The 27,695-nt window shown below is 53.2% G+C and overlaps 1 protein-coding gene and 1 pseudogene across 1 annotated transcript; one reads left to right on the top strand and one right to left on the bottom strand.

The window, feature by feature from the left end:
- Positions 1 to 264: 264 nt before the first annotated feature.
- KRT7 (keratin 7) lies at positions 265 to 14,770 on the bottom strand. The gene is made up of 9 exons (XM_047868380.1): positions 14,380 to 14,770; positions 12,637 to 12,848; positions 10,471 to 10,531; positions 9,176 to 9,271; positions 7,313 to 7,477; positions 5,725 to 5,850; positions 3,647 to 3,867; positions 1,006 to 1,040; positions 265 to 614 (listed from the first exon to the last, which is right to left on the bottom strand). Exons 1-9 carry the CDS (start codon positions 14,707 to 14,709, stop codon positions 448 to 450), a joined length of 1,413 nt encoding a protein of 470 aa, XP_047724336.1. The 5' UTR covers positions 14,710 to 14,770; the 3' UTR covers positions 265 to 447.
- LOC125171195 (putative methyltransferase-like protein 7A) lies at positions 14,768 to 21,479 on the top strand (annotated as a pseudogene).
- Positions 21,480 to 27,695: the final 6,216 nt, after the last annotated feature.

Raw genomic sequence — 27,695 nt, 5'->3', positions numbered from 1 at the left:
GCTTCAACGCCCACTTCCTGGCAGAGCCAGACTTCCTGGGATGTTTCTGGGCTTCAGGAGAGGAGCTGGACTCAGTCCCAGCCCTGGGAGGAGGCCAAGGCCTCACACCGGCTAAGAGCCACGCCCCTCAGAGCACCACCACCAGGTCACCAGTGTACTTTCCCAGTCACCTGCACAAGTGGCTTCTCCGTGTTCACAGCAGACGCCATCCTGTCTGGGGCCCCTTCCTCCCCATGGCTCCCCAACCAGCTGATGAAGCCAGGATCCCAGGGGCCAGGATGGGGCTCACCCTGGCTTCAGAAAGGCTGCTTTATTGGAAGCTATTCTGACATCACTTTTCAGACTGCCTGGCCCTCTTGGGACCCGTGATGGGAGTCCTCCTGTGACTGGGGGGGGGGGGGGGGGGCGGGGAGGGGGGCAGGGCTGTGGGTCTCCACACAGCAGAGCTCATTTTCGGATGCTCCTGTGGGTGGTGGCTGAGGTCCTGGTGGAATAGGACTTGATGGCCCCGGGCCCTCCGCCGCTCGAAAAGCTCAGGGCATTGCTGCCCATGGTTCCCCTGAAGGACAGCCCGGCCAGCCCGCTGCCACCTCCACCGGTGGAGTTCACCACGGCTGCGAGAAACAGGAGGAGGGCTCATCAGCACGGGCCCACCACCTGAGGCCCCACCCCTCACTCCACCCTCCCCTCCTGCAGTACCTGCCCCTCCCCCTCCCCACTGCCTGACCCCACCCCCCACCACCCTCTTCGAGCGGGCCCAGAAGGAGCCTGGGACAATGCAGGGGATAATGCACCACGGGTTTCCCCCGCCCCACTCTGCCCTCTTGCACGCCTTCCCTGGGCCATTGAGCCCAACTGGCTGGGAGCCTCAGGGCACCTGCTAAAAGCTGGTGAGGGAAAGAAGCTCCTGTCCCAGACAAGGGCAGGCCCTCAAGCCGACATGCCATCCTATAAGACCCAGTCTAGCCCGGACAGCGCAGGAAATGGCCACAGCCAAGGACTTACAGATGTTCACAGCTCCTACTCCATCTCCGGCCAACCTGGGGGCAGAGGAGAGAGACCTGTGAGAGCGACTCTTTCCTCAGAGCTGGAGGAAGCAGTCCCAGGCCCCTCCATCCAGGCACCAGGCAGGACCAGTATTCCTTCCTCTGTCCCCACTGCGGGAAGGCTACGTGACCTTGGGCAATGTCTCAGAGCCTCCATTTTCTCACTTCTAAACTGGGGCCAACTTAGTCCCAACCTCAGACTTGTTTGTGAGGGCTGAATAATATCATTTACCTAGAGCCCTGGGCACACAGGACTCGGTGGATGGGAACTGTTATTATTTATGAAGACAGCTGCCTCCCCTAACCAAATCATAAAATCCTCAAAGCAGGTTGTAGCTTATTGATTCTTGGATCTCTGGCCCCTTGCGTGAAGTCTGGCATGTAGTAATTGCTCAGTCTGTATTGAAATAATTAATGAATTGGAGATTTCACGAGGGTCGCTGAGGCAGGGACGGAGGACGGAGCAGAAGGTGGTCAGGATGGCTTTAAGCAGACTATACTGGAAATAGAAAAGCCAAGGGAGACAGCTGGACGTGTTTGTTTTGTGACTCACTCCATTGTCACCAAGCCCTTGGCCTTAGGGTTGAGTTTACTCTGCAGTGAGGAGGGGAGACCTCACTTTGATAGAAGGAGTGAGGAGAGCCCAGCTGGCCTCATCACCCCCAAGTCCAGGAAGGGGGAGGAGCAAAGGCCAAGTTCAAGAAAAGGATATGCCAGGAAGCTTCCAGGCCCCTTGCTCAACTGGGCCCTTCAAGCGCTGGGAGTTGCTAACAGTTGTGGGTGGGGAGGGAAGCCAGGTTGCAATTAGGCAGTGATTTCATGAAACAGTTTCTGGTGCCATGCCTGAAGAACTCAGAAGGAAGAGACCTGAATGTCTAAGACTTTAGTGATTCGTGTGATTTTTCTTTTCTCATCCTAACTAAATATTTGTTTTTGTGCAATTGTGTATTTGTAACTCTGTATTCTTAAAAGAAGGCACCCCAAAGTGCATGAGTTCCTAAGACCACAAATCCTAGACCTGCCCCTGGGAAGAGTCGAGGGGTTAAGGGATAAACAAAAACAAAAAAAACAAGGAGTCCCTCTCCATGTCTCCTAAGAGTGGAGAGAGGACCGTTTCCTCTCAGAGAACCAGGATCTAAGCCCCGATGGTAGCAACCGACGCTGAGATTAGGCTTTCAAGGGGGAATGTTTCCACTCTCCATGTAACCTTGGCCATGCCACTCACCATCCCTGACCTTCAGCCTGCTTGTCTGCCCACGGGAGGAAAAGGATCAGGCCCCATTCTAAGGGTCCCCACCTCTGGCTCTATGAGGAAAAGAGACCCACGGTATGTGTTCCCAAGAGAGTGCTGTCCCTGCTCCTGTGGTGGAGAAGGGTGCAGAGACAGGCATCATAGCTGGGACAGTTGGGCTCTGGAAGTGCCCTGTGCCCCAGATCAGCTGCTCTCTCTTCCCAGAGGCCTTTGGTGTTCAATTCCTCTTCCCACAAAGGCTGGATGCCAACCCAGGTAGGTTACGGGTCAACTGTAATGGCAGAGACCCTTCCTCCTCTCCTTCCCCAACTCATATTCTTAACCACGCTTCTTCTCTTCCTCTTCCCTGCCTCCAGGCACTCTACCCTAGCACTCTCTCATTCCCCAATTCCTTCCTCTCCACTCCATCCATCCTCCAGCCTCTCTCTCCAGCCCCTCCGGAATAATGCTCCCAAAAGAAAAAGTTTGTGTAAATTCAGCATTTTACCAATGCAACTGAGTGGTCTCTAGGTACTTCCTCTGCAAATGTTTGGTCTTCTCGGCCCATGTACAAGCTCCCCAAGGGCAGAAGCGCGTCTTACATATTACTTATCTCCATGCTGGCTTCCAATAAGGCAAGCCCTGATGAGTCCTACTTCCAAGCCTTGACCCACGCTGTTCCCTCTCACCCTCTCCAAACCCTAGCCTTCGCCCAAGGCACAACTCTAAAGCCTTGCAAATTGACTGAATGAATCGACCAACCCATCAAGGTGAGAACGAAGGCCCGACTTCACGGACATAGGTTCCAAGTCTTTCACGAAGAATTCCTGCAACGCTAACCCAGCCCGGCCTGCTCTCTGGCAGCAGGTATGCAAATATCTCGGGGACCCCACGACATTCAGTCAATATCCTGTGACTTGGCATTCAATTATGCAGTGAGAAGCAGCCTGGCATCATGGACGAGGCTTGGACCAGGAATCAGCAGAGCGTGACTGCACACCTGACTTGCCCCCTCAAGTCATAAAACCGAACCGCAGTTTCCCCTCCGTAAACTAGAAACAGTACCTGCCCTGCTTACCTGAATGTGTTGTGAGGGTCAAATAAGATGACCCTGGCCACCCATATGAAGTGGCTGTTATTATTCCAACTTTTTCATTGAGCGTTACACCACGTGGTCTTTCCTACTGCCAGGTCATCTCATCAGGGGCAAAGAAGCAAGCACCAGCTATACCCTCCCTGCACTTCCCGCCCCCCCGCCCCGTGCCTTGCAGAAAAGAGTACACAGGAAATGTCTGTGGGCAAATGAATGGCAAGCCCCAGTCCCCACTGAGCCCCAGAAGGATCCCCTTCCTGGCTGCTGTGACCTCACCGGCTCTCCTCGCCCTCCAGCAGCTTGCGGTAGGTGGCGATCTCGATGTCCAGAGCTATCTTGACGTTCATGAGCTCCTGGTACTCCCGCAGCTGCCGGGCCATGTCCTGCTTGGCTCGGTGCAGGGCGGCCTCCAGCTCCTCCTTCTTGGCACGTGCATCCTTGAGGGCCAGCTCCCCATGTTCTTCGGCTTCTGCAATGGCAGCCTCCAGCTTGGCACACTTTAAGCGATAGTGCAGCTGTGAGCTGGGGGGCAGGCCTCGCCAGTCACTGCCTCCCTGCCTCCCCGGCCAGCACCAGGGCAACTCACTCACAGTGGCTTTCCTGGCACCAGCCTACTCCCCCAGCACCCGGGAATCCCAAGGATTAAATACATGGGCTCTGTCAGGGCGCCTGGGTGACTCAGTCTTGTTGGGCGTCCGACTTCGGCTCAGGTCATGATCTCACAGTTCGTGAGTTCGAGCCCCACATCGGGCTCTCTGCGGACAGCTCAGGGCCTGGAGCCTGCTTTGGATTCTGTGTCTCCCTCTCTCGCTCTGCCCCACCCCTGCTCATGCTCTGTCTCTCTGTCTCTCTCTCTCTGAAATAAGTGAACATTAAAAAATTTTTAGAAAATAATAAATGCTATTAGGATTTACACGTGCCCATCCCCCCAGCCCCCAGCTGGAGGAGATCCAAAGCCACAGGATCTTCATTGAGTCCCCAAATTTCAGGCAGCTGGCAAGAACAAAAACCATCTTCAAAACAGGCCCAGAAACAGGGGGACTTGGAGCAGAGAGACACTGCTTGGAACCCCCAGACCCAAAATGTCTGATCAACAGCCCCCCTGGTTTGGGCCAGGTTGGTCGGATTCACGATGGATCCGAGCACCAGACGCCACTTCCGGCCCAGCATGAATGAGCATTCCTTCTGTTTGCAGCTAGTCCTTGCCCCAGGAGCCTATCTAGTCCTGGGCCTCCCCTCGTGCAGCTCAGAGAGCTGCCACTCCCTCCCCTGCCCAGCAGCCCAGCACTCCCCCTGCCTCTTACCGGCCACTCCCTGCCTCAGACCCTCCCTTGTCTCCAGTGAGCTCTGCCTCCCTGCCAGCCTTCCCCATCCTCTGATCCTCCCGGGAGACCCTCTCGTGTCCACCTGTCGGTGCCCTTCCCTATCACACCGGTGCCCCCTTGGCCAGGGACTGGACCCCACCCCCCTCCACCGGCTCCTCAACACCTGCCCCTTGCCAGCTACACATCCTCCCTTTAGCCTGTCTTCATGGGAAGCCTCTGCCCCAGCCCGTGCTGAGAAGGAGCAGTGAGTCAGACGAATAGGGTCCTGCTCTCCAGGCATTATTTATATTTCAGTGAAGGTAGGGGACAGCCAACTACTTCATTAATAAGACAGAAAACTTCATATATTGATAGATGCTTCAGGAAGCTTCAGATACACTGCTGACAGAGTGGCTGGTGGTTGAGGAAGCCACCTCTGAAAAGGGGACTTGTGTCCAAAACCCCAGGGATGACGAAGGGGTGGCCATGTGCTGAGCTAGGAGAGCCACGTTCCACACGGAGGGAACACCAAGTGCAAAGGCCCTGAAGCCTGAACGTGTCTGGCAAACGCAAGATACAAGAAGCAGGCTAGTGTGGCTGGAGCACAGTGAGAGGCAGTGGTAGGAAGTGAGGGACAGGACCTTGTGAGCCACACTAAGGGTATCTGCTGGCCTGGGTCCCACGAATCCCTGCAGATTGCAGGCTCCCAGGTACAGCACGTTGCACCCGGAGAGAGTTGCAAGGAGAGTACCAATTTGGTAACGAATTTGGTAACAAATGATGGTTTTTCTCGGGCTGGGAAGTCTGAGGCTCCCTCCACAGGCTCTGTGCCCAGCTAGGACTCTTCTTCTCCCTTTGGCCTGAGCCAGGACCTGGCCACGAACATTCTCTCCTGGAGATCTCACAAGGACCCTCGAGATCTCACAGGCCCGTGAGACTTGAACTGCACCAGCCTTAGGCCGGGAGAGCCTCCTGCTCCCCATTCTCGGATGGCTGCCCTTCATGTACCCCAAGAAACAGGGAGGAGCAGGGAGGAGGGCTTGTTCCCACCTGGTTCTTAATGCTGTCGATCTCAGCCTGCAGCCTCTGGATGGCACGGCTCATCTCTGCAATCTCATTCCGGGTATTCCGGAGGTCGTCCCTGTGCTTCCCAGCCTGGGCCTGGAGGGTCTCAAACTGGAGGGCCACACAGAGATGTACGGTGAGGGGATGGTCAGTGATTACAGGGAACTCATCCTTTGTCCCATCCACTGAAGGCCCAAGGTTCTGAGTGATGAAACCTCCTAGCTTATCTTCCCAGGAAGCCACGGTCTGACCCCCAGCAATCTTCACACCCTGCCAGCAAGCAGGGGTGTATAGCAGAGGTTTGCTTTCCTCCCAGTCAGGACAGGAAGGGCGAGGATGGCTCCCTGGGGCCCACCGCCATTGGTCCTGGGCCTCCGCCCATCCCCATCATGTCCCAAGTGCCGGAGAATCACTAGAAGTCTGAGATCCTCACCCGTTAAACAAACCCCTATTAAAAACACACTTATTGGGGCGCCTGGGTGGCGCAGTCGGTTAAGCGTCCGACTTCAGCCAGGTCACGATCTCGCGGTCCGTGAGTTCGAGCCCCGCGTCAGGCTCTGGGCTGATGGCTCAGAGCCTGGAGCCTGCTTCTGATTCTGTGTCTCCCTCTCTCTCTGCCCCTCCCCCGTTCATGCTCTGTCTCTCTCTGTCCCAAAAATAAATAAACGTTGAAAAAAAAAATTAAAAAAAAAAAATTTTTATCCTGTGGGGCGCCTGGGTGGCGCAGTCGGTTAAGCGTCCGACTTCAGCCAGGTCACGATCTTGCGGTCCCTGAGTTCGAGCCCCGCGTCAGGCTCTGGGCTGATGGCTCGGAGCCTGGAGCCTGTTTCCGATTCTGTGTCTCCCTCTCTCTCTGCCCCTCCCCTGCTCATGCTCTGTCTCTCTCTGTCCCAAAAATAAATAAACGTTGAAAAAAAAAATTTTTTTTAATAAAAAAAAAATAAAAACACACTTATTAAAAACATCAGCACCACCCATTTTACAGATGGGAAGAATGAGTCCTGGAGAGTGGGAGCCACTGCCCAAGGATCACACGGCAAGTCTGAACCCAGGTCACCTTGTTGGCATGCCTGTGCTCTCACCTATGTCCCACGGATGATTCCCTATCTCAGCAGAGACATCCCTCTGCTGCTCTTACATGCTGCCTCAGGCTCCCTCTTCTAGAACACTGGTTTACCCCAGCACACTCCCTCAGCACCTGCACAGTCAGCTCCCCTGCCTCCACACAGCATGTGCAATGATTAAACCTCCCCGGTCTGGAGGCCTAGGGCCCAGGATCTAGTCCCTACTCTTGCATCTACTAGCTGTGTGGAGTTAGGCAAATTGCTTAACCTCTCTGTGCTTCAGGTTCCTCTGCCCTGTCCCCCATCAGGCTGGGATCTCTTCCTGGGGAGGGACTTGGCCTTCACATCTTCTTCTTCCCAGGGCGCTGGAGAGTACCTTAGACTTAACGCTGGTGCCTGCCAGGACAGTGGGACCCAGGCCCTAGAGGCTTGGAGACAGGTGAGGAGTAAGGGAAGCTGACACCGAGGACCTTGCCAGGAAGAAAAGAGTACCCTCAGCAGCCTCACACCTTGGTCTGGTACCAGGCCTCGGCCTCAGCCCGGCTGCGGCTGGTGATTTCCTCGTACTGGGCCTTGACCTCGGCGATGATGCCATCCAGGTCCAGGGAGCGGCTGTTGTCCATGGACAGGACCACGGACGTGTCCGAGATCTGGGACTGCAACTCTGCCAACTCCTGCCGGGACCAGACGGAATGTCAGGACTTGGGGCATGACCCCACCCTGTTCCCACAACCCATCCTGGGACCCCCCCACTGCCACACTAGAGGAAGGCAAATGGAGAAGAGGGAGAGGAAGGCAAAGTGGGTGTGGGTCACCAGGAGGGGACACAGACCCAGCACCCGCTAAATAGTCCACCCACCCCTGGCAACCCAGAGAGCCCATTAGTAACTTCTCAACAAAAGAGTCTGGTGGGATCACAGCCGAGAGAGAAGCGACAGAATGTGGTGAACGGTAATGTCTCCTTCTGGGAACTCTGCTGTGGCAGGAGCTCCGTCGTGAAGTGGATCACTAGGGGGTGTGGGTAAACTAAAATATCCCACCCAATAACGGAACTCTCTCCAGCCTTCAAAACGGATGATATGGCTGTACTTATAGCTATGGTACGTCATTACATGAAAAAAAAATACACTCCTGTTTTTATTTAAAATACATATGTCTAGGGGCGCCTGGGTGGCTCAGTCGGTTGGGCGTCTGACTTCGGCTCAGGTCATGATCTCTCAGTTCATGAGTTTGAACCCCGTGTTGGGCTCTGTGCTGACAGCTCAGAGCCTGGAGCCTGCTTCAGATTCTGTGTCTCCCTCTCTCTTCCCCTCCCCTGCTCATGCTCTGTCTCTCTGTGTCTCAAAAATAAATAAAAACATTAAAAAATAAAAATAAAATAAAATATATATTTTTGTATCTCTGTGTGTATAGGCACAGTTCGCAAAGTCTGAGAAGGTAGGCACCAAGATGATAAGAGCACAGACAAATGACCTGTTTTGTGCTTTACTCAATTTTCTGGATTTTTGGCCATGAGCGTGTACTTCTTTCATGATGAGAGGAAAATAATTAAATACACATATACGTATACGTAGGCACGCATACATACATAGACGTGCATATATATAACATACAACAGACGTATGAAGGGCTGCAGAGAGATCAGAATACCCGAAGGAAACCCCAAGGAGCCAGCCCCTGCATTAACACATGTGGAAATTTCACTGAGGGGCTAATGGAGGCTGGACGTTCACAGAAGCTAGACTGAAAGGAGTTGAGAAGTGGTCTATAATTAACCTCATATATAATAAAGTCGCAGACCAGCCCTGCCAGATGACTGGCCATCCTATCTTCCGCTGAAGGCCAGAGATTCCCACTGATAGGAGTGGAGAGGTTCTAAATCCCCAAGTGGAAAAAGAATTGAAAGCCCAAGACAGGGGAAGAAGGAGAGAATCAGACCACAGGGGTAGACAGTGGCCTGTACTTGGGGGCCACCCATCCAGTCCCTCCGGGCATAAACTCCTAGGCACCACAGTCTCTCCTGACTCAGAACCCCCTGCCCACCCCACCCAGCCCACCTCTGAACTCCATCACAGCCCAGGATTCCCTAGACATTCTCCTGGTTCCTTCCAACCCCTCCCAACACCCCTCCTAACAAATGGTCATCCCATGTGTCTGGAAGGCCAATCCTATCTGACCCCACCCTGCTCAGCTACCCTCAGCCCCTCCTAAACTCCCTGCCCACCATGGATTCCTGAATCCAGAAAAATTAAAGAAGAGGATAAGGCCTACACACACACTCAACACATACCAAGACGGCCCAGAGGCAGGGGGTAAACCCCTTGATTAAGACACAGAAGACATGACACGTCTCCCATATCCAAGGTCCTTACCGTCTCATAGAGGGTCTTGAAGAAGTTGATCTCGTCATTCAGGGCATCCAACTTGGCCTCCAACTCCACCTTATTCATGTAGGCAGTGTCCACATCCTGGGGGCGGGGTGGGGGGGTGGCAAGAAGGGGTAGAGAGACACCATGGCTTCATACACGGACCATTTAGCTGGGATGGGAGCAAGCCAGCTCTGTCCAACCCACAGGGTCAAACACCAGGGCCCTACCAAGAAACAGCAGTTCTCCAGGCCATGTGACCTGGCCACAGGACGTCTCCTCTACTGGGCCCTCCCAGGCTGCGTGAGGAACATCATTTCCATGCATCATTCCAGGAACCATACCGGTGTCTGCCTTCCCAGCACCGGAAGCCCAAAGCAGCCCGCAGCCCCAAACCTAGCACTCTCCCAGCTCCTGACTGGTGGGTTGGACACAGCCCTGGCTCTACCACCTACTAGCCATGTGACCTTGCACAAATCACTTCAACTCCGTGAGCCTCAACTTCTTATGAAATAGAAGAGCACAAAATCATCCAGACTCCAAGATAAGGCTCATAGATGTGGAGGACCTCCAGCCTAAATGCAGCTTAGGTAACTGTGATACAGGTAAGCCACAGATAACAGTGCAAGCCCAGGTGTCACTTGGGAGCCACACATTCTTGCGCCCAAACTCCCGTGGGTAAGGCTCGCTTTTATTCATCCCCAAAGCTCCTAAATCTTGAAAGGCCCAGCACCCTGGGGTAGGTTGTCTTCACGTGGGTGGGCCGTGAACACAGTTGCCCAGAGAGTGGACTGAATCGGGATCTGAAATCAAGCCCTTGTAAGATATTCCTAAGGCCTTCTAACCTTGGCTTGCACTTCTCCAGGGACAGGAAGATCGCTCTGCCTCAGGCAGCCCATCGCATTCCTTCAGCAAATATTTCAGCCATGCCATTTGCCAACCTTTGTCTGTCATGCAAAGTTCTGACTGTGATAGAGCACTTCCCTATTTGGGCTTGAAATCTCCCCTTCTAACCTCCATCTTTTGGTCTTAGCTCTAACCCCTCGAGGCCAAAAACAAGTCTAGTGACTCACCCGACGTGCACACAAACACACACACACGTACACAGGACGGGCCGTGCTACGAGGGCCTGGCTTCCAGATCTGTCCTTTTCCAGGCTCATCACTCCCTTCTTCTAGTACTCGCGCCAGACTTTGGCCACAGGTCCCTACTGGCTGGCTGCTCAGGTGAGAGGGCCACGTGGTCCCCTGGCCCATGTGTTTTCGGACAATGCCCCCACACCGGCCTGTCTGCCCCCTCACCTTTTTCAGCACCACGAACTCATTCTCAGCAGCCGTGCGACGGTTAATTTCATCTTCATACCTGCAGGAGAAGGAGGGTGCGTGGTGTGGGTGCAGCTTTGCCTCTGTCCCCCCTCCTCTCCAGGTGTGGAACTCTGCCCTGCATTGGCTTCACCCCTCCTTAATGACACGCCTGGGAAATTGGGTGTCAACTGTGAAACCAAATGTCCCTGACTTTCCCTTATAGCTATTCCTAAGGCTAGGAATCTCGGCGCAGGATGAAAGGGGGGAGAGGAGGAAATGTATATAAAGTAAAGGACAAAAACTGCACAATCTAGGAGCAAAAAAGCAATAGTCATAGCCATGCTTAGGGATCCTTTAAATGGGGCCTGCAGTGTTAGGTGCTTCCCACGGATTAGCTCACTTAACCCTCACGACAACCCTGTAACAATGGTACCACGATCAGCAGGAGGCACAGAGCAGAACATAATCTGTCCAGTCACTAAGCTGCTAAGTGGCAAAGCCCAGACTTAAACCCAGGCAGTCTGACTCCAGGCCCATGCCCTAACCACTGCCTAATCCCACCCTCAGGAGGCAAAGAAGGAGCCTGAAGCGGAGGCAATTTATGAAATCAGGAAGAGGGTGCAGCCAAGTTCTGGGGAAGAACCAGGCCCCAGCTAGGTGGTCTGGCGCCAACCCTACTCCCACAGGGCAACCCCCCCCCCCATCCCTCCTTGTTCCAAGAGGCCAGCCCCACCCATAGGAGGACACTGGCAATTCAGGACACAGAGCAAGAGAGCACTGGAGCCTGACCCAGCATTTATTTGGAAACTTTTTAAAAAAAGGTGTCAGAAGCAGGAACTCAGCAGTGCCCGAGGGCTACAGGAGGGCAGCAGGGCAGCTATGATGGGGAGCAAGCAGGCCCCTCCAGGAGCCCAGACCCCCAGCACCCCGCTCCCTGAGGTTCTATAGAATAGTTGTGGAAATATCCTGAAGGCCATCTGTTCACTCTTGACTCAGCACCATGCCACTGAGAGCAGAGGGCACACAAATCGGAGCTCACTGGGCCCTTCCATGTGCCCTTTCCAGGCCTCCCTGGGCCCCAGTCCTGAGCTCAGCCTGGCATGTAGGCTCTGGAGTGAGGGTATATGTGAGCGCATGTACACACACACACACACACACACACACACACACACACACGACAACAGAGGCTCGCTGGTTGCCCTGCACCTGTCTGCCTCCACCTGCTGTGGGATTATTGCTGTTGACTGTCGCTCTAGGCTGTCGCTCTAGGGAAGTAGGGGAGTGGGCACCCTCCACATAGGCCTTTTTGTTTGTTCTACCTCCGGTCACAGCCAGTGTCCCTGCTTGGCTTAGTCATGCACCTCCAGGGCAGAGCACAGAACTCACTCACTACTCCCAGCACCACTGGGCAAGTATGCTAGGGTGGGGCCCAGCCCAAGCCTCTGGCTTCGGTTTCCGTCCGGTGACAAAAGAGAATTCAGTGGGCACCTCAAAGGCTTGTCCTTAAACCCCCAGTCTTCCAGGCCCCTGAAAGCCCCGCCCACCGCCGACCCCCCCACCCCCGCCCCACCACAGCCTCCTCTCTGGTTCCTGCGTTGACCAGAGCCACCCCTCAGCCTCTGCAACCCTCCCATGGCTCACAACGCTCCCTCCCTCTCCTTGCTTCTTTCAGCCCCAAGTCGGCTCTGTGTCTCCTCCTGGGAGTCAGGGGCCCGACATTCAAGTCCCAGCTCTCCCAGTGACCTGCCACATGATCTCCATCAGGACCCTGAATCTCTCTGGTGTCTAACTCCTCACCGAAACAGAGGGGCTCTTCTAGAACATTCTGTGAGGGTCGCGCACGTTCTGACGCACACCGGTCACAGGACACCTCTGTCCTACCCTCTCCTGGGGCCTTGGTCAGGCACCCAGAGAGAACAGCGTGGGTCAGGGCTGAGCGGGGATATTTCCCTGGGAGTAAGTCGGAAACAGCCCCCGGGAACAAAGAGAGGAACGGAGAGACAGGGAATGTGTCGGTCAAGGCCTTCCCTTCAAGGGTTGCTGTACTGAGCGGCTACACACTTGACCCCTAAGCCCAGAGAAGGCCTGCTGAGGATCAGCCGATGACGGGTGCACACCCCCGCCCCCCACCCCTGCCAGGGCACACCACACTGGGGCCAGTACTTGTTCTTGAAGTCTTCTACCGCGTCCTGCACATTCCGCAGCTCCACCTCCAGGCGGCCTCCTTCGAGCTGCAGCCCCTCAAGCTGCCTCCGCAAGCCAGCAATGTGCGCCTCAAAGATGCTGGGGAGGCTGCTGCTCTTGGCCGACCTCTGCTCCTGCAGCAGGGTCCACTTGGTCTCTAGCAGTTTATTCTGCTGCTCTAGAAACCGCACCTGACAGTAAAAGAGAGGAGGAAACTCATGAGGGGCAGGCCATGCCGCCCACACTGAGCTTGGGAGGGTCTCCGCCCACCCCGCACAGCCCAGGCTCCCTTACACCCCCAGTCTTCCAGGCCCCTGCAAGCCCTGCCCTGCTTGGGCCCTGGTGGGCCGTTCCACCAACCGGGGACCACAGCCCTTGGTCCCCTCCTCCAGGGCTCTCTGTCTTACGTGTCTTAAAGCCTGACCCAGGGGTCAGGGCTACCCGGTCACCAATGTGTTCCCTCCCACCTATGTTCCCTGCCACACTGCAGATGATCTTTCCCCCCACCGTCCCTGAAGGGTTGCCCCCTCCCTGTCTGTCCTGGGCCACCTCCCTCAGTATCCTCTCTCTGCCTCCCCTTTCCTCCAAAATCTCAGGACAGGGTGCTACAAAATGAGCACCTACTAGATGCTCAGCTTGGGGTCCAAAAGTCCCCTTGGATGCTTCCAGTGTGCCTGGGAGTGGGAAGCAACCTCCCCAAAACTAGCAACTCGGAACAGCAGGACCTGGGGGGCTACAGACAGTAAGGTAGAACCGCTCAACAGCAGGGGAGGAGCCTGGGCCTGGGGAGGCTTCAGGAGAAACTTAAAGATGTATACGGTGTGAATGATGAAGGAGAGGGCATGGGGGTGGGGGAAGGAGAGAACTACAGCCAAACAGGGGAGGGAAGGTCTGGTCTATACCCAGGAGGCAGGAGGCCCTGGCCAGAGGGGTCCAGCTAAGCTAGCCCTTAGTTCCTGATCCAGCCCTACATCGCTCCCTTCCTAGACCCTCCAGTCAAGTCTGCTCCTCTCCTTGCCAAGTCCCACTCTCTCTCCCCCAACTCCCTCCCCCAACCCTGTGGGACCCAAACATCCAGGAAAAAAACGCTATCAAATGGCCCTTCCCCAGGGCCTCTCAGTGTGCTCCCCACCCCCACGGGGCGGGGGGGGGGGGGGAGGCAAATGGGCTCTCTCCAAGGGCGTCCCTTCCACCACCAAAGGGAGTCTGGAGGACCAGGTAAGTGGCAGGTATGTCAGGGAGCCTCCCTCCCTCCCTCCCTCCAGCCCTTGATTTTCAGCATCTGCCCCAGCAGAAGCAGTAGGAGGAGGGAGGACCTTCTCAGCTGGGAACAATGTATCACCCCTACCCCATCTCTGACGCCACACGGCCCCCTCTCAGAGAAACTCCTGGCCCTGGCCTCTGGAGCTCCCCACCTGAATCAGCCCAAGAAGCCAGCAGCCCACTCACAGACGCGCCAGCCGCCGCCAGCCGCGGCTGCCTGACAGACTGAAGCACACATCCTGGGAAGAAAAAGCAGGGCGATTTGGGCAGCTCTCTGGAAGAGGAGGCTTGGAGACTGAAGGGGAAAAACAGCCACAGGCTTCACGAGAAAGAGAAAGGTTTCTGATAGTGGCGGAAAGAGAACACGCCAGGCCTCCGGGCGCCTGGCCCGCGCGCGGGCTGGGCTGGGGTGGCTGCCGTGGCCCGGAGCGTGGCTTGGGGCCGGGTACGGCGACTCACCTTGTCGATGAAGGAGGCGAACTTGTTGTTGAGGGTCTTGATCTGCTCGCGCTCCTCCTGGCGCACCTGCTGGATGGTGGGGTCGATGTCCATCCGCAGCGGGACCAGCAAGCTCTGATTGATGGTGACCTCGCGGATGCCGGCGCCCACCGGGCCCCCGTGGGTGGAGCGCACGGGCACACGCGCCCGCGTGGCGCCCAGGCCGTAGAGGCTGCTGCTGCTGAAGGCACCGCCGCCGGGGCGCACGGAGCTCAGGCGCACCTGGGCGCCGCGACCCGGGAAGGCGGCGGAGCGCGAGCTGAAGACCTGGGAGCTTAAGTGGATGGACATGTTGGCGGGACCGGGCTGGACCTAGCGGCGGGCGCGAGGGAGCCGAACTCGCTGACCTCCCGCGGCCGGTCGCTTTTATCCGCTAGGCTCCGGTGGCGGATCGGCTTACACAGGTAGGGGCGGGGCTGGCCGCCGGCCACCCTTCGCTGCCCGCCGGGCCCCTCCCCGGGCCACGCTTCCGCTCTCCGCCCTGGCCGGGCTTTGGGGCCCAAGCCGGAAGCTCCCAAGCGGGGCGCAGGGCCATAGACCCCCAGAGCCCCGGATGCGGGCTGACCTGCAGAGTGGCGGGAGGGAGATCGCCAGCTGAGCAGATCTGAAACAAGTTCAGTGTTCCGGGAGGAGGCTTGGGCAAGATTCCTGAGGCCAGAGCAGAGAGATCAAGCCGTAAAAGACTGGGGGAAGGGGTGGGCAAAAAGTTCTAGTCCGGGAGTCAGCCCCCAGCTCCCTTCCCCAGGCATTCCAGAAAGGCATTCCCTGACAGCCTCCAACCCCCAAGTTCAGTTCCTCCTTGAGGGATCAGCTCAGTTCTTGAGTAATCTGACCCCAAGGTGCCCTGGCCTGGCTGGTTTCCCTGGCAAGTTCACCATATAGAAAGTAGGCCAAGTGGGGCACGACCCCTCTTCTAGTCCCTCTCCTCACTCCAGTGGGCACCTGAAGCCCAGAGACACTGTGAGAATGGTCGCCTTGGGGCCGGGCTTCCCCCTACCCCTAAGTCACATTCCTATCCACTTATTTTATTTGTCCCTGGAGAGGAAGGGGACACCTGCGTGTAGTTGGGACACTTTGTGGATGTCTACACTTCTGTGTGTACAGACCTGCAGGCCACTGGGCTTCTCTGTGTGCTCACCTGAGACGTGTGTGTGTGTGTGTGTGTGTGTGTGTGTGTGTCTGAACGTTCCTGTACAGGTGGAAGTCTGTCTTCAGCGTGTGGCAGGGTGTGTGTGGACACACAATTGCACACTTCTGTAGGCAGGTCTGTGAGTGTGCTTGTTTGTGTCTGCACGCAAACACTCCTCCCCATCTTCCACTGCTGCCATTTTCCTGTTTAAAGGTCCCCCGCTCTCATCGTGTCGCCTACCAAACAAGTCCCAGCAGTGTCAGACCCAGCCCAAGTTAGGGAGAAACACGGCGCTGGAACAGGGGGCACTGGACAGAGACGGCTCCAGAGGCTTCGTTTCTCGGAGCCTCCAGCCACGCTTGCCACGCACCCTCTGTACGGCCCCGCCCTCATTCTCCCCAGACCCGGTTCAGCTAGAGGGGCCACCTAAGGAGCCTTTGGAAGAGACAGCTGACAGGCCTCCAGCCCCTCCCCAGTGAGCCCACCAGCTTGTCACCTCAGACCAAGCCCTCGGGGCCATCCTGGGTGGAGGAGGGTGGGAATGGAATGTCCTTCCTGGTTTTCACTTCAGTTAGATAAGGATTTCCAGTGAAGCTGACCTTGCAGCAGCCCCTACTCAGGGTTCTCAGTAGAGGCTCACGCCCCCAGCCCTCCCTCTCCTCCGTGTTGGTGTTGAGACAGCTCAGGCCAGAGGCAGAAGGATGCCCAGGGAGACCGCCGGTGGACTCTGCTATGGGGTGTGTGTGTGTGTATGTCTGGGAGAGAGAGTCGTAACCTGGAAGCTGTAGTTTGAAGAACACACAGAATTCCTGGCCTTGTGATATTTGCCGTCGTGGGGAGCCCACTCGCCCCCAGCCCCCACCCCCAAGCAGGCTAAAGAGACCAACTGTTTCCTTTCCACACGCTCACGCACATACCCTGTCATTCATACACACACAGATACACACACGCGTGCACACACACACACACACACACACACACACTCCTGCTTCCTTACCCCTCAAGGTTCATTCTCAACTCTTTTTCCCCCCGCTACCTCCCACCCCGGGCTCCTACCCCTCGGCCCCCACCTATGGTCTGCAACCCTTCCTGCCCCCTCCCACCTGCAGCCCCCACGGGACCTGCTCCCAGCCACCCTTGCACTTCTCCCGTAGAGCCTGGCCTGAGAGATCTTTGCAAACCAGAACACTGCCAGTGACCTCCCTCGTGACCCTGGATAAGTCACTGCCCCTCCCTGAGCGTGGTTTCTACACCAGAGAAGAAACCCCAGCGTTCCATGGCAAGAGGGAGCTGAGAGGACATTCAAAGAAGGCTTGGCGGATCCACCCCTCAGCCTCCCCATCCCCTCCCTGAAGTATTCCCGGCAGCTCCAGCCCTGCCCACCTGTCTCCCCCCACCTCTGCATCTCCAGGCCGGCACCGCAAGCGCACTCCGTGCCAGGCTGCACACATAAGTACCCTCTGGACGGCTTCCTGAGGAGCCGTCCACACCGAGAGGCTGCCGAGTGCATTCTGGCCTGCACGAGTGCACAGCACGGCGGGCCATCTGAACGGAGTCTCCCACCGCAGCCCATGGCTCTGCCGGCTTCACAGACCTTCCTTAGGACATTTGGGGCAGAATCTTAAGACAAGATAATCCCCGAAGCCTTTCCTAGTTGGCCCTTCCCTGCGCAGCACGCCAAGCACACCCACCAAGCACACGCTCAGTGGCCCCCTCCCTCCCGGCCTGGCTTCCCACCGAGCCTCTGGAGAGCTAGGAACCAGCAAGTGGTTTGGCTGCACTAAACCCGCGGAAGGTGGGGGACACTGTGGTGCTGTAGCTCCCCCCCTCTGCCCCGCAGGAGGAATGAGCTGCTCTTCTCCACGGAGGCTGAGGCCGAGGCGGTGGAGACGTTCTTTTGGCTCCTGGCTGCACTTTCAGAGCCATTGCTCACCGTCCATCCCCTGGAAACACAGCCTCTGATTCCTAAAGAAGAAAAAAAGGCATGATCGGTTTTCATTAGCTTGGAATGCAAATGTTTGCGATCGTAACAAAAAAAAAGAAAAACATTTATCATGTCTGCACGGAATGTAATACTTTTTTTTTTTTAATCAAATACCGAAAGGCAAGAAAGCAACATAAATGACAGCCAACAGGCTACTTTCCTGACTATGTGAACCTGTAAAAAAAAAAAAGCCAACGCAGCAGGAAAGTGGGTAACAGACGCACATAATATGAGCCAGCAGTGTGCACAGGATACTTAATCTACAGGTGCCTGGCGCTGTCCTAAGCACACAGCATCTGTTCACCCGTGAAGTTCTCACAACAGCTCCTCAGCCCAGTGTCATCGTCCCCATTTTAAGAGAGGGGACAGAAGCACAACAAGTTTAAGAAAATGGGTCAAGGTCACACAGCTAAGATGTCGAAAATCCAGGATCTGAACTCTGGCAGTTGAATCACTAGATTACTTACAAAGAAAAAGAAAGAAAGAAAGAAAGAAAGAAAGAAAGAAAGAAAGAAAAAGAAAGAAAGGAAGAAAGAAAGAAAGAAAGAAAGAAAGGGAGGGAGAAGGGAGGAAGGAAGGAAGGAAGGAAGGAAGGAAGGAAGGAAGGAAATGGAAGGAAGGAAGGAAGGGAGGAAGGAAGGAAATGGAAGGAAGGAAGGAAGGGAGGAAGGAAGGAAGGGGAGGGGAAGGGAGGGGAGGGGAGGGGAAGGGAGGGGAGGGGAGGGGAAGGGAGGGGAGGGGAGAGGAAGGGAAGGGAAGGGAAGGGAAGGGAAGGGAAGGGAAGGGAGGAAGAAAATAGCAAATATGAAAAACAAAATGCTCCACCTCACTCAGATTAAAGAAATACAATAAGAATAACATACGGAAAGTCACATGCCCCCGTCACATTGTCAGGCTGCAAAGCTTGGTAACGGTGATGGCGAGCATGTGGCCTTGTCCCTCGTTCATGGGATCACCCACTGGCCCATCCTCTTTGGAGGGCAAGTTGGCATAGCTCTCAAAGTTAAAGCCATTTGCGCTTACCTCAGTCAACAAAACAAATAAAATGAGTACACTTGTCCTTGACCAAGTACACCCACCGCCAAGAATTTATCCTACAGATGCTCTCACCAAAAGTGCACACACGTGGTCTCTGCTGCCCTTGGTTTCCATCAGCGAAAAACAGGCAACAACACAAATGCCCATTAGTGGGAAGAGATTCGGTGGGTTAAGCTGTGTACATTCAAAGGGTGCTATTTACTGGGAAAAAAATCCTTTCTATGCTGATTGAGCTTTTGCCTTTCTATATTGGTGGCACAGATCACTGCAGTTTTTTAAAGCCCAAGAGGCTCATGCTGTCCAGCTACACCACGTCTACCCCCTCCCCTGTGGCTGGCCCCTGCTGTCCCCACAGTCACCTCCTGACCTCCTGGCCACTCCCTCACACTCGCCAGGGACTCTGACACCTGGCTCCCGGGGCTCCTCTCCAGCCTGGCACCCCCACTCTCCAGGTAACAACCTGCCCAGCATCTCACCCTGACTGTTCCTTAAATCCTCAATTCCAGTGATGTTCCCATCCAAACTTTTCCTCTTGTCTCTGCCCGTGGCCACGCTCTAGACCCTAAACTGCTCCATCTCTTGGAGAGTCTGCCCTCACGCTATGGGACTGATCATAACTATCTCACTCAGCAGCTGGGTTCTTCAGCCTCTCCAGCATCCCCAGGCCTGAACCCCATTCTTGTTTTCTCCCCACCCACTACCCTCCTTGAGACTTTCTGTCCAGGTTGGACCTCTCAGACCCCTCAGTCTCTGAGGCCTGACTCTGCTCAGCCTCCTCCACCTGAACCCTCAGCCTGGCTCAGCCCCGCTCACCCTAAACGCTGAATCCTGCTTGAGTTCCAAACTGTAGAGCATCTGTGAAGACCATACCATCAAGATGTGGTGTCACCACCAACTCACAGTCCCCAGGCTCAGCCACATCCTCTCTGCTACTGGGCCCCTCTCTCTGCTTTGGGTCAACAAGCTTTTCCAGTCCTCCCAGTTGCTATGGCAAAGCTTCTCCACTCTCTTCGTGTCCTCCCCCCTCCCCCCTTATCTTCAACAAAGTAACGTAGCATTCTTCTTCACTGAGAAAATCAGGCCATCTGGTAAAAACCTCTTACCTTCACTCCTCTGCCCAAACTTACCTCCCCACCCACCTTTTTCTTCCTCCCTCCAGGCTCTGAGGACAGACAGTCTCTCCACCAGGACACCAGCCTCTCTCACCTCCTCAGATAGAGCATTCTATTCTTTGGTCACCACTTCTTAATACTGTCACCCTCTCATTCTCCTCTCCCTCTGCCTGCCTTTCCATCTGTCTGCATGCACTTCAGTGGGGTTGTGGGGGCAGAAGACAGGTGTCAGCAGGCTGCAGTTTGAATGGGGCGAGGGAGTGGGAACAGTAAGTACCCCCTACAATGTCTCACGCAGTTTGACAGTAAGAGAAAGTAAGGGGGGGGTGGTTGGCTTGCATGGAAAGCGAGGTAAAGGAAAGGATTCCCATGGGATGGAAAGACTTGATGATGCAGGTTGGTGGGGGGAAAGGAGAGAGACCATAAGGAGAGGTGTTAAAGATGGGGAGGGGGGGCGGTAGCTAATTAATTAGGGTTTTGGCTTTAATGGATGGGGCCAGCCTGGCTCAGAGGAGAAACACCTTTGTATGGCAGGAAGGAGCTAAGGATGGGCAAGGATATGGATAGATACTCAGAGGTGGGCAGAGGAGGCTAGTCCAGAGAAGTTTCTAGAGACGATGAGAATGGCTATTTCTGCCTCCAGGGGTGACAAAAACAACATTTTGTGAGGTTGTTCTGTCCCAATCCTCTCCACGTGATCACCCTATGCATGTACTCTCTCTGGTCTCTGTCAGAAGTTACTCCCCTAAAAGAGATCAGCGGTCTTAGTGGAAACCACACAACACCAGTGTGGCCCTCTGGTTTCGCTTGGACGTCGTTTCCCAGCTGCACAACCTTGTAGTTCACCTCTGTGGGGCTCAGCTGCTTCTTCTATAAGATGGGAAGTGAATAGTGCCTGTCTCGTGGGTTCTTTTAAGCAGTGAAGAAGAGAGTGTTAGAAAACACACTTAAAGACTCGGTGTATGCGAGTTGTTGCCGACGTTGAAGTTATTGTGACAGATGGCCATTGCCATGCTCTTGGAGATTCCTATCCTCTCTTTTCTGGTAGGAGCCCCAGAACATTAGGACTTGAGACACCCCCTCTCTGGGTTTATCCCTCATTTGCTAACTCTGTGCTACTGGGGGTGTCTGCAGGGTCTTACATTACCCATGGTGGTGCCACTGCCCCCACCCTGCTCTCCTCCTCCATCCCCGGGGTTTGTGCTCTCTTTCCTGCACACCAGGAGTCCTCAGCCACCTTCTCTTTCAGGCTGTTGCATCCTGGTACATCTATTTCCCATGTTCCTGCTGAACCTTCTGGGCTTGTGGAACCAGATATGCAAAAAAATGGTTCCCCTACTTCTCGCGGAGGTTCACCGTGATGTACAACGAACAGATGGCGAGCAAGAAGCGCGAGCTCTTCAGCAACCTGCCGGAGTTTGCGGGCCCCTCCGGGAAGCTCTCTCTGCTGAAAGTGGGCCAACTTCAAGTTCTACCCGGCTGGATGCAGGGTGACTTGTATCGACCCCAACCCCAACTTTGAGAAGTTCTTGATCAAGAGCGTCGCCGAGAACCGACACCTGCAGTTCGAGCACTTCGTGGTGGCTGCAGCAGGTGGCCGATGGCTCCATGGATGTGGTGGTCTGCACCCTGGTCCTGTGCTCCGTGCAGAACCCGGAGCAGATCGTCCAGGAGGTGTGCCGAGTGCTGAGGCCAGTGAGTGAGGAGGAGGTGGAGGAGAGCCATCCTCACTGTGAGCAAGGCTGGATACCTATGGGCTTCAGGCACAGCTCCCACTGAGGGTGACCTTAGGCAAGTCCCTTCACTCATTCATTTATTCACCTACTTTTTTTTAATGTTTATTTATTTTTGAGACACAGAGAGAGCAGCAGAAGGGCAGAGAGAAAGGGAGACAAGAATCTGAAGCAGACTCCAGGCTCTGAGCCATCAGCACAGAGCCCAATGGAGGGCTGGAACCCATGAACCGCAAGCTCATGACCTGAACCGAAGTAGGATGCTTAACCAACTGAGCCACGCATTTATTCACTTATTTATTCAACAAACATTTGGAGAATGTTGACTATGTGCAGCAACCCAGTATTTCTGGTGTGATCGATTCATCTCAGAGAGGTCAAACGACTTGCACAAAGGCACATAGCTCACAGAAATGGCAGAGACACAACTAAACTTCAGGCACGTTAACCTCTAGGTTAAGAACTAGGCCAGAGAGCTTCTCCCCGTGCCACTGCTCTGGTGTCTTCCAAGTCCTATCACAGAATTCGGTCTTCTAAAGATGAGAACAATGAACCCCCCACAGGGCATGCCAGAACATAGCCCTTCTCCAACAAAAGAGAACTTGCAAGGACGCAGATAGCTATCTTTATTCATGGAGCATGTTCGGTTTCTACTTTGGGGCCTCGGGAGTTATCTGCATACCATGGCCTAGCCTTTTTTCTGGTCAGTCATTTTTTGTTTGTGAAAAAACTACCCTGGGAAAGAAAGGAGGAATTGGGGAAAGCAGTTTCTCTAGAGACATGGCCTCACCTTACACCTTTGAACACTGTTAACTTTTCAGTGTTTCTTACTCCATGGTCTTTAATTATGAAGGCAATTAATCAGTGCATCCCAACTGTTCAAGAGAATTCAAAAAATCAAAGAAGAACATGGGGAAGGGGGAGGAACGCAAGTTCTCCTTTATTTGCCTAAATCCCTCTCCCTGATCCCGGACCCCTAACTCTTTAATTCCCTACCCTCCTCCCCTCTTTGCTCTTGACCCCATCAGTGTCTCCATCCCATAGCTGAGGCTTGGTTGAAATAATCTGTAACTTTACATTCTGGGGCACCTGGGTGGCTCAGTCGGTTGAGCATCTGATTTGGCTCAGGTCAGGATCTCATGGTTTGTGAGTTCGAGCCCCAGCGTCAGGCTCTGTACTGACAGCTCAGAGCCTGGAACCTGCTTCGGATTCTGTGTCTCCCTCAGTCTCTGCCCCTCCCCTGCTCGTTCTCTCTCTCTCTCTCTCTCTCTCTCTCTCTCTCTCTCTCCCTCTCTAACCATCTCTCTCTCAAAAATAAACATTAAAAATTTTTGAAATAATCTGCAACTTCAGGTTCAACCTATTACTAAAAGTTTTCCCCCTTGTGTCCTGTTTCAAAGATCTTTGCTAAATATAGAACATAGCTTAGAATCCGTTTATCTCGTCCATTTATTTGCTACAGATTCTAGTCGATTTACTGCTCTCCACTGTTTCCCATTCTCTTTGCCTTTCTCTACCTTGAGGTTATTTTGTGTTTTTTCAAATTTAATTTTCATTTGTCTTAACTACCTTCTTGAGTCGTTTCTTGAGAAACGGTTCACGGAGACATCCTTGCAAGGTCTGAAAAATGTCTCCTCCCTCATGCTTACATAATATTTTGGCCAAGATTTGTGAATCTGAGTCCTTTCCCCCAGAAGTGGTGAGGGAGCATTGTCCCATGAGCCTGGGGCTTTTCAAGTTGCAGGCGATAGTCTGATTCTCTTTCTCTTTCCATTTCAGGTCACCTGTGTTTATTGTTTGTTGTTTTTATGCAGGGAGGCTTTTAGGATTCTCATTTTGGTTTTCGTTTCCTCTTTTTCTCTCTTTCCTTTTTTTTTTTAAGTCCTGAAAATTCACCAGGAAATGATTAGGTATATATCTTGTTTGTATTAATCTTGCTAGGCATTCAAAGAACAGTTTTTACGTTAGTACTCAAGTCTTTCTTTTAGCTCAGAGAAGTTTTTCTTCTCCTGTTTCTGTCTTTATTAGTTCTTTTCTATTTGTTCTTTTCTCTTCTTCTGGAGCAGCTGCCATTCAGATAGAAGATCCGCCTAGCTTTGGCATCCTCGCGTTTATCTTTACACTCATAATTTCCATTTCTTCATGCTTGTATTCCATATTGTAAGATAGCTCCCCCATTTGATCTCCCAGAAGACTTCGCCTGTCACTCAGCAATATTTGTTCTACTTTTCATTTTCTCTATTGAATTTTAAACTCAAGATTTTTTCTTAATTGCCAAAACCTCTTTCTTAGTCCCAGACCATTCTTAGCAATATGCAGTTGAATCCTCATAAAAGTATTTCTGTTGAGGGGCGCCTGTGTGACTCAGTCGGTTAAGCACCTGACTCTTGGTTTACGCTCAGGTCATGATCTCACGGTTGATGAGTTTGAACCCCACGCTGTCAGTGCGGAGCCTGCTTGGGATTTTCTCTCTCCCTCTCTCTCTGCCTCTCCCCTGCTTGTGTTTTCTCCCTTGCTCTCTCAAAACTAAATAAATAATTTTTTTAATTTTTTTAAAAAGAAGTATTTCTGGAGTGCCTGAGTGGCTCAGTCAGTTAAGCATCCTACTTCGGCTCAGGTCATGATCTTGTGATCTGTGAGTTCAAGCCCCACGATGGGCTCTGTACTGACAGCTCAGAGCCTGGACCCTGCTTCAGATTGTGTCTCCCTCTCTCTCTACCCTTCCCCCACTCACATTCTGCCTCTCTCTCCCAAAAATAAACATTAAAAAAAAGAAGAAGCATTTCCGTTGGGGGCGAGCACCTGGCTGGCTCAGTCAGAGGAAAATGCAACTCCTTTTTTTTTTTTTAATTTTTAAGAAGAAATTTGTCAACGTTTATTTATTTTTGAGAGACAGAGAGAGACAGAGAATGAACAGGGGAGGGACAGAGAGAGAGGGAGACACAGAATCTGAAGCAGGCTCCAAGCTCTAAGATGTCAGCACAGAGCCGGACGCAGGGCTCTAACTCACGAACCATGAGATCACGACCTGAGCCAAAGTCAGTTGCGTAACTGACTGAGCCACCCAGGCGCCCCAGAGGAGAGTGCAACTCTTGATTTTGGGGTCATGAGTTCAAGCCCCACATGTAGAGATTACTATAATAAATAAATAAATAAACTTAAAAAAAAAAGAAGTATTTCTGTGGGGGCACATGGTTTTCAAGTTCTATTTGTTCCCTTCCCATTTTCCCCAGTAGGAGGCACTGACTCTGATTGTGCACATCGGTGCTGTCTCTTCAGGCTGGCAGCGAGGGGGCAGGTAGACATTTCTCCTTGCCTCAAAACTGGAGAGAGCTTTTAGGTTCTTCGGGGGCTCCGGGTATGAACAGATAAGGGCAGTTTTGTCCCAGCTCAGGCAGAGTGGGTCCTCGCTAGGGCGACCACTGTCAGTAGGTTTAGAGGGCTTCTCCCCAGATCTTTTGCACAGTGGCCAGGGCTGAGTCCTTTCCTTGCCCTGAAGGAGTGGATCTACTCACTGAGATGCCTCGGGGGTGGAGGGGGTCTTGGCCCTGCTAGGCAAATAAGCTTCTACCCGGCCTCTGGTTCCTCCTTTGCTTCCTGTGTAGCCCTCTTCTTTCCCACCACTGGCTCAACATTCACCTTGTTTGCCTTAATTAGTGTGTTTAAAAAAACCTACAGTTCTCCTCCTGCGTGTCCCCTTTACTACTCACACAGAGTACTTCACTTCTGACACTTCCAGTCACAGGGAGTGGGAGTCTTTCCCATACAATGCAATTCTGTGACACCAGCTAGGTGTCCTGTGACCTAACTCCATTCTGACCCTATCTAGACTTGAGATGGTGTCAGCTCCCACAGGCTAAGGGTTCGGTCCTACCAGGCTGTCCCTCTTCAGAGATCTGAGGCTTCCATGGCCCCCTCCCTGGATTCAATTTGCCAGAATGGCTCACAGAACTAAAGGAAACACTTATGTTTACCAGGTTATTAAAGGATGTGATAGGGGTGCCTGGGTGGCTCAGTCAGTTAAGCGTCCGACTTCGGCTCAGGTCATGATCTCACGGTTCGTGGGTTCAAGCCCCGCATCGGGCTCTGTGCTGACAGCTCGGAGCCTGGAGCCTGCTTCGGATTCTGTGTCTCCCTCTCTCTCTGCCCCTCCCCCACTCATGCTCTGTCTCCCTCTGTCTCAAAAATAAATAAAAACATTAAAAAAAAAAAAAAGGATGTGATAAAAGATACGTATGAACAACCAGATAGGGCAAAGGGCAAAGTCTGGGAGGGTCCTGAGTCCAGGAGCTTCTGTCCCCATAGGGTTGGGGTATGTCACCCTCCCAGTACGTGAATATGTCCACCAACCTGGGAGTCCCCTCAAAACCCCGACTATTAGGATTTTATGGAGGCTTCCTCACATAAACACGATCAATTATTAACTCCATTTCCAGCCCCTCTCCCCTTTCTGGAGGACAGGGGTGAGGCTGAAAATTGCAAGTTTCTAATCATGCTTGGTTTTGTGGTCGGCCCCCATCCAGCAGCCATCCGGGAGCCCATCCAGAATCGCCTCAGTAGAATAAAAGATGCTCCCTAGTGCTCTTATCACTTAAGAATTTGGGGCGCCTGGGTGGCTCAGTCAGTTGAGTGTCCGACTTCAGCTCAGGTCATGATCTCACGGTGCATGAGTTCAAGCCCTGCTTCGGGCTCTGTGCTGACAGCTTGGAGCCTGGAGCCTGCTTTGGGTTCTGTGTCTCCCTCTCTCTCTGTCCCTCCCCCACTCGTGCTCTGTCTCTCTCTCTCTCTCTAAAAAATAAACATTTAAAAAAATTTTTAAAAAAGAATTTACAAGGGCTTAGGAGCTGTCCTAATGTTCTTGTCCCTTAGGAATTTACAAGGGTTTTAGGAGTTCTGTGCTGGAAACTGGTATCAGAGAGCAATACACATTTTTTTTGTGTTATCTCACAGTTAATTACGATTTGTTCTACTTTCTAGCTTCCAGAAGCATTCTACAATCATCTCCTTTGCTGTTTTCTCGGTCTTATGTGTAATCGGTTCTGCTATAACACAACATAAGCATTCCTAAAAAACACCCCACTGTGCAAAACCCTGCAACACGACCACAGGGTTTATGAGGGAAAAAATAGGGTTCGGAGCACAATACTTAAAAACTTCATCAGTGACACGTTAAAAAAAGATAAGAACCTAATGAAAAGGATAGCACGGTTTTACACATACGAAATGGTTAAGAAACACATAAAGACTACAATAAATTAGGCATTTTACCTGGAAAGAGACTCAGTTGGCTTGTGGACGTGGGCATGGGAAGGGTTGCAGCTTGTTAGTTATGGTGAGGTTACTGCAAGTTACCCGCGAGAGGAAGGTTATCTGAAGTCCAGTGAAGGGTGGTCCCGCCTGGTGTGGGTGGGCGGCACTGGATAGATGTTACAGTTGTACGCATTTTGTTATTCCTACACGACCCAGTTAGACTAGGTGCAGTTTTCTGTGTTCATCCACGTTCCTCACAGACAAAATTGTGCATGAGGACACCTGAAATGCATACTACGCACGAATTGATCCATAATATATCGTGTCAAAACCAATTCTCATTTTCAAAACAACATCTAAATTTTTATTTGTTTTAATTATTTATGTTTATTTATTTACTTTGAGAGAGAGAGAGTGAGCACAAGTGGGGGAGGGGCAGAGAAGAGAGACAGAATCCCAAGCAGGCTCCACGCCATCAGTGCAGAGCTCGATGCAGGGCTCGAACTCACGAACTGTGAGATCATGACCTGAGCTGAGATGAAAAGTCAGATGCTTACCAACGGAGCCACCCAGGTGCCCCTCAGTTTTTAAAATAAACAAACCTCACCTCAGTGTCGTGGGTTTCAGAAGGGAGCAGAGTTAAATATGTGTGTTCAATCTGCCAGATTTAACTGGAAGCTGTCGTTTTTTTTTACCCGAATGTCACCCACAAGTAGACAGCAGGATCTTAGGGCCTAAGGACTGGTGACTCTATCTGCACGTCCCCATTGTCTGGCACAGCATCTGACCTTCATTTGGTGCTCACTAATGTGTATTAAAAACAATTGACAGGAGGAGAGCCTGGGTGGCTCAGTTGGTTAAGTGTCCAGCTCTTGGTTTCAGCTCAGGTCATGATCTCATGGTTCATGGATGGAGTCCTACTCGAGATTCTCTCCCTCTCCCTCTCCCTGCCCCTCCCCAACTCGTGTTCTCCCTCTCTCCCTCTCTATCTCTGTCAAACATAAACGTTTTATTTTAAACCTGTAAAAAAA

Source organism: Prionailurus viverrinus, chromosome B4 (genome assembly GCF_022837055.1).
Source record: "Prionailurus viverrinus isolate Anna chromosome B4, UM_Priviv_1.0, whole genome shotgun sequence".
In the NCBI taxonomy this organism is placed as follows: domain Eukaryota; kingdom Metazoa; phylum Chordata; class Mammalia; order Carnivora; family Felidae; genus Prionailurus; species Prionailurus viverrinus.
The sequence above is the reverse complement of the archived record's forward strand: the minus strand, read 5'-3'. Positions and strand labels throughout refer to the sequence as shown.

Coding starts and splice junctions, on each gene's coding strand:
- KRT7 (XM_047868380.1), bottom strand. CDS start 14,709: ATGTCCATCCACTTAAGCTCCCAGGTCTTCAGCTCGCGCTCCGCCGCC. Junction 12,849..14,379: donor TCGCCTCCTTCATCGACAAG/GTGAGTCGCCGT, acceptor TTTTACTGTCAG/GTGCGGTTTCTAGAGCAGCA. Junction 615..1,005: donor AGTAGGAGCTGTGAACATCT/GTAAGTCCTTGG, acceptor TGTTTCTCGCAG/CCGTGGTGAACTCCACCGGT.